Here is an 8,574-nt window from a genome sequence, read left to right on the forward strand (position 1 = left end):
AGTCGTTAAGAAACGAACCCCTAAAATTGGTCAAAATACATGAAATTTATAGTAAAAAACAATGGGGTGACCGACAACTTTTGGCAGATTATTTTTCAAAAATATCTCCATGTGACAACATAGTAGTCGAGAAACAGAAAGTTAACATTTAATGTGGAGATGTTAATAGTATGTTGAAAGTTGTTAAAATACGACTGGAAATTTATATAAAAATATCTCCAGGTGTAAAACAGTTCATACATGTATTCATATGACGGCTGATAGTGACAAAAAAGAACACTTTATCCTGTATATCGTTGTTGTGTTAGTTTTTGTGTAATAATGTTTACATATCAATGAACTCCCATTTATTCAGACATTAACAGTGATCAGTCTTGGTTTTGAAAATGACTTTTAAATTTTGCCAGGAAGACAGCAATTTATTTAACGTTGTGACATAATGTCATTGTTTCACATCATGCGGTTGTATTGTATGTTTAACCATGCATGTCATGCAACCTCTCGGATTTCAAGCCTATATTATGTAGGATAAAACCAGCTCTTCGTCTGTGGCAACGAGAGGCAAATAGATCCCCTTACAACTGTCCCCGTACCACAGGAAGGAGGAAGCAAATCAATTCATTTTTTCCACTACAGGAGGTAAATTACCAGGTATTCCATCCATACTTAAATGTGGTATTAGCCTTTCTAATTTTTGTGAATCTTTTGTATTTTATGCATGAGTTTTTTCACAGATTATTGACATCTATTTTTACGTGATTTCCTGCTACTGTATTTAACCTGTCCGCGTTCATAAATACTTCCTTTTCCACTTATATCTTGTTTTATAAATTAATAAAAGAAACCATTCATTCTTGGCTGTTGCTACCTGAATAGGTACGTATTTATTTATCAGCGCTATTCAGATTACAAAATATTCCCAAAATAATGGATTATTAGTAATTAATATCAGTATGTTATCAACAGCTATTGTCATTAAGGGAGTGCTAAGATTACGTAAACTGACAACCATATAAGTCATTTGTTTAGCCCGGGAAAACTTTGTTCATTGATGCAGTTCTTAAATTTTAAAGTTATCCTCAAAAGTGGTCTAATTCTTGACTCGCCTATTCTTATACATTAGCATTGTAATTAATATCGATATTTTAGAAAGGAAATGAAAATTCAATGGTGACGAATACCATAATTCCAAAGTAATAACTAAGACTAAGCCAGTAATATTTTTCGTTTGTGATTTATTTTGCAACATAATCGTCTATATTGACAAAAATATGGAATAGTTTTGTGTTTGAACATAATCATTAATATATCAATATTCAAGCATCAGTACTGACTATCAGGCATGTGCTAATTTTCAAATATATGTAATATAGGATGATGTTGCGATACAAATAGTAGTAATATAATTATTATTTTATATAAATTATGGAATGTTAATGTTTCAGTATGAAGCGATATTTGCTTAAAAAACAACTAACTATTACAAAATGTAGCCGGTTAATAACGCAAATAAAAAATTTTGCAATTTGAAATAACAAAAACAAAATATTTTAGCTGTTTTAAATTTTAACGATTTTGCTTTAAAGGTATATGAGATCCAACCATTACTCAATATAATGTAGATTAAATTTTAGCAATGTCCCACGAAATCGCGAACATAGGCATTTATACGGTATTGTATTTATAACCTTAAAGAAGGAACACAAGCATCGCCGATCAAAAAGGATCTTTGAACTGCGACAATTCTCACTTTGTTACTAATCAATTTATCCTATTTTAAACTACATTTGTATTTATTTGTTTAAACTTATAAAATACTTTGAATTTTCTTTCTAGAAGTTGAACGTGTCAATGCGTTTATCATGTAAGAATTTATTTTTAGAATGGAAGGAAATGTTACCATCGCATCCGGGTACTCTACAACCTTAGCAAATGATAATGGCGCTACCCTGGAACATCTGAGCCCCTTCAGTACCACTTTCAATCCAATGGCATTCGGACACTCCACAAAGTTAGCAACAGCAGATGACGTCAATGTAACAACTTGGAACCCCGTCAGTACCACAGAAAAGCCTGGTCAAAACCTCCCAGTTCTCCCTGTAGTTATGATGCTTTTGTTTGGTGGCACAGGAAATATTTTAGCTTTAATTCTTCTAATCTACACATCCAGAAAACACAAATGGCGAACTTTCTATCGACTTGTGATGGCCCTGGCTTTATCAGACTTTTTTGGTCTTGTTGGTCCACTTCCAGTTTCCATTACCGCTTACGTCAATAACAAAAAATGGATGGGAGGACAACCAGTCTGTGACTTCATGTCTTTTTCGTTCATATTTGCTGGAATGACATCAGCAATGCTGGCTGCCACCATGTCCTTGGACCGTTTCCTCGCCGTCTGGTTTCCATTCTTCTACACCCACCGATTAGGAAATCGCCGGGTTAACCTCACAATGGCGGGTATATGCTCTTTTGCATTCCTCTTGGCTTGTCTGCCATTGATGGGTATCAACGCAAATGTTCATCAGTTTCCAGGAACTTGGTGTTTCTTCAATCAATTTTCGACCGAGGCGGATGATAAGTTCTTTTCGTACTTCTACGCCACTCTGGGGATGGGAATGGTTGTGATGATGCTTGTTCTGAACACTCTGGTGATTGTGGTTCTGGCCAAACGGAGGGGGTTAAGAACTCAACAAGAAGGTGGTTCTGACACACGGCGAGTCAATGACATATACAACGTTATATTCTTGGTGGTCCTTATGTTAGTTTTTACAATCTGCTGGCTCCCGCTTATGGTAAGTAGCACTATTTTATCACATGTCGATCGCAGAGTAACCGGAAATGTTTGTAGACGCAAAAGACCAAATGTTTGCAGAATAAAAAAAATATTTCAGAAAAATTTAAACATGTCTTCAAATTAACGAAGTTTGGACTCGCCTGCACCTATAAATGTATATGTCAAAAAGTATGAACAAAGCATTAGGGATAGTACCAATAAATAACTCTTGACAGAACATCTTCATAACTGCATCAGTAGACATATGGATATCTAACTATCAAGGCTGTATATTGCTCAGCTTCAACAATAGTTTAAAGCACATTGAATATTTGCGGAAATTATTGTCAAGATATTATTTTTCTCGAGGCTCACAAATATTTAATTCATATTGTGTAAACAGGAACAAATAATCGAAAGTTAACATCGATCCACTTCATGTGTTCGCAAATGTTTTGTGTATTTTGTATACAATTTAACCAATACATAAGACGAATCCATTTTTAATCAGCGATCCCACTTCATGTGTTCGCCAATGTTTTGTATACAAGTTAACCAATACATAAGTCAACTTCATTTTCTTTTCATTCAATATAGCCTACCTCACATGAAATATTTCGAGTTGCACACTCGAATAAAGCAAAGTAAATGTGACGGCATACATGTGGTGATTAAGATGCCCTTTTCCCAAATGAATCTTCTTCCATTTTCACCAATAGAAAAATTTCTATAATATCAATCAGCAGTATATTTCCAAAGACGTCAATGGTATTTTATTTAAATTATTGTGTTACAGGTGCGGATATTAATTAACCAATCAGCGCTCGGCAGTATCGATCGTGTCGGTGACCTGATGGTCATGAGACTTGCTCTGACCAATCAAATCCTCGATCCATGGATCTACATTATCTTGCGGAAGGATTCCATAGCTATGATTATAAGAATAGGAAAGCGACTTCTGAACAAAGAGGCTTTTAAACGACGTACATATTCAGAGAATAATATCCCAAGTGGGTCAGGCAGAACTAGTTTAAGTACTGTTTGAAATTTGAGATTGATCGGAGGGAAAATATAGATTAATGGCATACCTGTCAAGTTACCCGCAATGGGCAGCTGACTCAAAACTGTTCGTGTAAACATATCAAAGTTCGACCCGTGCGAGTCCTGAAATGTATTTTTCCCCTGCTTGTTTTAGAAGATTTACAAAATTCGTATGTACTTACAATTATGTGTTTTATATTTTTACGGTTTAATTTTCACATACATGTACAATGAAAGTTTAAGCCATGACCATATGCAAAAGATTGATTTTAAATATGAGTAATATGAAAATAGATGTCATCATGTTGCATTTTTATGAATAAAAATCAAACATATTATCCTTGTTATGATAACCTTACCAATTACATACCATTGTAGTATATGTTTGTGTTAATCTGGTGCAATATCTTTAAGCTTGGTCTTCAGCTTTAAAAGGAGTAGTTTGTTTGTTAAATTCTTTGATCTATAACAATTATATATACATGTATATCGTGGGTTCGTTTCCCCGAAAATGAAAATGTTTGACTTATATCATACAATTTTTTTTCAACCTATTCCATTTCTATATCAATACTATAAAACCATATGGATGTCATTGTTAATGTGGTTAATGTTTACAGTATATTGTTTTGTAATATCGATCTCCAGTTACACAATAGATATGTCTATAAAGAATAAATAGTAGTGTTTATCAAAGCATTTCATCAAATACCATATAATCATATGTATATAAATTGATATGCATTCTATTGCCGAGATTATAATCAAAATATGTAAGAAATGTGTGCGATATGGAAGATTAGTCTTGGGAATTGATATTTTACTGATCACGCTATGATATGGATAACTTTTAAAATCATAGACAATGTATGGTTTATTACACTTACGTCATATCAACAGCCAGGGTAATTTAAAGCTCAGAAGCAATGACTATGAATATCATGAAACTGACACATGAATGATAACTATAAAGAGTAAATAGATTATGTCAAAATAGTACATTCCAAATCGCTAGCCATCAAGAAGACAACTTGGTACTAGTATCTGAGAGAAACCTTTGATGTCCCACCATTACATGATCTTAATTCGATGTATTAAAGACTGCATCTGAACCTCAGTTATATCAATTTCACTTTTACATAACATTTTATAAAGACCAGTGCCTAAATAAGATTGAAGAATTATCAATGAAAAATCATATCCAAGACTAATTATCCATGAAAAATCATATCCAAGACTAATTATCCATGAAAAATCATATCCAAGACTAAATATCTCTTACGAATTATCTATTTTATCCCTTACAAGCCATCTTTTTATATGAAAACCAAAGATGCAAGATCAGATCTTTCGACCAGGAACCACTACTTGCCCTCCAGTGTATATGTATTGGTGTTCAATTAGTTACAAGTCACAGTGGATAGAACCAACATCCAATGACTACAGTGAACTGCGTTCAAGCGTCCGGATTAGACTCCTCCCTCAAATGTTGTAACATTTTGTTAGCAAATGAAAACTCTGGAAAGTTGCCTCGATTGGTTGGACTCCATGTGGTGTAGCCCAAACAATGTTGACTTCAAAGGGGTCTACTGATTTGACTTGGTCACATCTTTGTACCAAAGATTTGTTAGCATACATTTCTAGATAAAAAGGTTTCAAACATGTTTCGTACCATATATGATCATCAAAGACAACAACACTGTATCTTGACAGCTTCGTAAAACGTTCCCTGGAAAATACACGGTTGTACATGTAGCTGTATACATTGTATGTACATGTATAAGACCAAAATATATCTGTTTAGGGTTACATTGTCAAAAAATACGGCCGGTAGGCAGGGTTCTTTTTATATAAATATTTTTTGTCAAGTTCAGATGGTCAAAACCGTTCAGATGCAATAGCGAGCTGTTTACTAAACACATGTGGCTCCTATTTATTAATAAAATTATTAAACATCAGTGTCTTTCACTCTTGACTCTTTATTTAACAATATGAATAATTGGAGATTTGACAGAGTAAGAAAGAAGTATTACATGTAACAGCTCAGATTGGCATAGAGTTAAACTATTAATAGGAGTATCCTTTTAGGTACAAAAAAATAGGGTCGTTCGGGTAACCCTAAACAGACTTTTTTTGGCCTAATGAAGATGTTTCATCCGGAAGAAGACATCTCACCACTAATTATGCATTGTTAGCTGTATGAATTGTAACAGTAATGTTTAAAAGTGTGCTTGTAAATATGTATTCAAACCTATGATAAGTTGTACTAAAAACACTCTTATTGTAGTTCAAGAAAGCATAATTTGACGTTTGGAATGCATATATATACATGTATATATGTACATGTATAAGGTACATTTGTAACGACTCTCTGGCTCCTGTGATTTCAAATAAGATACGTGTAGTATTGTAAAGTTAAGATACCAAATACCAAATTTCTACTCACTTTAATCTAGCTGTGACTATGGCTATATGTACATGTAGATCATGATGATATACATGCATGTAATTGTGCTTTTATTTTACGATTTTGTATACCAAATTGTTGCGGTATTAATGATTGAAATTGCGTAAGTTTTTGAATATGTAACAACTATAACAGGTGAACTCCGCCCTCAGTTAGATCACAGGGCCTGTGTAATGTATGTAAATAGACGTGACCTATCTTATATATATAATCATTAGTAACGAGGCCCTGTGGTTAGATTATCGCTGTTACTAAACTCCGCCCACAGTTTGACTGACGCTATTCAGAGCCGATAAACGCGCATACGACTGGTTGAAACTATTCACGTTATTTGTGGTTTGAACGATCCGAAAGGCAATTCCGGACGCTTGAACGCATTTCACTGTATAAGGCTAGGGAACCCTCTACATGTGACTCCAACGGCGCACTTTTCACGCTTATCACAAGTCAACTCTTCTGGTAATAAAAAGTGAAACAAAAGCACATTTTAAAAATAGTTTAATGAAGTCAGATAGGAGGTATGGGTACTTTAAAGAAGTTTTGCTTTCTTGTATAACTTTAATTATTTTCTTCTATGTCGTATTGAACAACGAGAAAAGTTATACAAGAAAGCAAAAACTTTTTTTTTCGTGACTTCTATCCAGGTTTAACTGCAGTTTTCATTCTCATCCTATGAAGCTTTGGTGTCACTATTTTTATTAACTTTATCAGGATGTGAAATACATTGTGTTTGCAAACTTTTGTGAGAATACGCGGATACAAAAGGGCAAAAAATATGCCTTACTAAAAAAGGTATAACAAAGTGGAAATCTCCTCCTCAATGTTCTGTGAAATTAATACATCGATGATAAATAAATGAAGTTAGCAGACTAATAGAACCTACTTTGATAACGGATTAATGTCTATTCGCATAAAATTAATAGTAAAGAGAGAAAATGTCAATAGAAATTCCGGATTTCAAATATCCGATCCGACTGGTAAAAGAGTTAATCCAAATATTAGTAGGATCTCCTTTACCGCTTCCCTTATCAGTAACACGTTATTACTTCTGGGCAACGCAAATCAACCGTTTTGTCAAAATTGTAACACTTAACTGACACACATTAAATAAATTTGATAAATGATGAACTGCATTCAAAACTCAGATGTTCAAACACAGGGCAAGGTTTCGTCCCTTCTGCTGTAACTTAATTACAAATGTTCCCATGAAGATTTGAAATTTTCTAAAAAACGTGTCAGCTACTTTCAGGTTTACTTTAACAATTAACTTTCAATGTTCACCAGATGTGTGAAAACAAAAGAATATTCAGCTTATCATTGACAAGTGACTTTCAAGAATTCTTGAAATATATAACTTTATATTGTATATAAAGGACTGCATCCCATTATCAACAATGATCTTATGGTCGCAGCTAAATTTAACCCAAGTAATGATAAATGTAGTATTAACGGTAATTCTAATAATTTATAAGGGACTCTACAAAATTTTATCGATTTGTCACGTCAGTTGTTCATAACTGATTAGACATATAGTTTCAAACGCTTTCTCAACGCTTTAGTGATTCTTTTTTCATAAATTTGTACTCTACTTAGGCATTGTCTACAAAGAAATATCTCTTTACCCCAAAAGGCTTTACATGAAAACTAAGAAACTGACAATTCAAAAGCTGATTTAGTTACGTCATAACATTTTCAGAAGCAATGACTATGAATATCATGAAAAGACCAGTGTCCCACACATTAATGATCTAAATTCGATGTATTAAAGACTGCATCTGATACATAACATTTTATAAAGACCCTAAATAAGATTGAAGAATTATCCATGATAAATCATATCCAAGACTAATTATCCATGAAAAATCATATCCAAGACTAATTATCCATGAAAAATCATATCCAAGACTAAATATCTCTTACGAATCATCTATTTTATCCCTTACAAGCCATCTTTTTATATGAAAACCAAAGATGCAAGATCAGATCTTTCGACCAGGAACCACTACTTGCCCTCCAGTGTATATGTATTGGTGTTCAATTAGTTACAAGTCACAGTGGATAGAACCAACATGCAATGACTATAAGGCTAGGGAACCCTCTACATGTGACTCCAACGGCGCACTTTTCACGCTTATCACAAGTCAACTCTTTTGGTAATAAAAAGTGAAACAAAAGCACATTTTAAAAATAGTTTAATGAAGTCAGATAGGAGGTATGGGTACTTTAAAGAAGTTTTGCTTTCTTGTATAACTTTAATTATTTTCTTCTATGTCGTATTGAACAACGAGAAAAG

The 8,574-nt window shown here is 33.5% G+C and overlaps 1 protein-coding gene across 1 annotated transcript; it reads left to right on the plus strand.

The window, feature by feature from the left end:
- The first annotated feature begins 827 nt into the window (after positions 1–827).
- Positions 828–5,025, plus strand: LOC138326300 (prostaglandin E2 receptor EP4 subtype-like). Its single transcript, XM_069272418.1, has 3 exons — positions 828–876; positions 1,883–2,792; positions 3,570–5,025. Exons 2-3 carry the CDS (start codon positions 1,884–1,886, stop codon positions 3,816–3,818), a joined length of 1,158 nt encoding a protein of 385 aa, XP_069128519.1. The 5' UTR covers positions 828–876; position 1,883; the 3' UTR covers positions 3,819–5,025.
- The last annotated feature ends 3,549 nt before the right edge of the window (positions 5,026–8,574 follow it).

Source organism: Argopecten irradians, chromosome 6 (genome assembly GCF_041381155.1).
Source record: "Argopecten irradians isolate NY chromosome 6, Ai_NY, whole genome shotgun sequence".
In the NCBI taxonomy this organism is placed as follows: domain Eukaryota; kingdom Metazoa; phylum Mollusca; class Bivalvia; order Pectinida; family Pectinidae; genus Argopecten; species Argopecten irradians.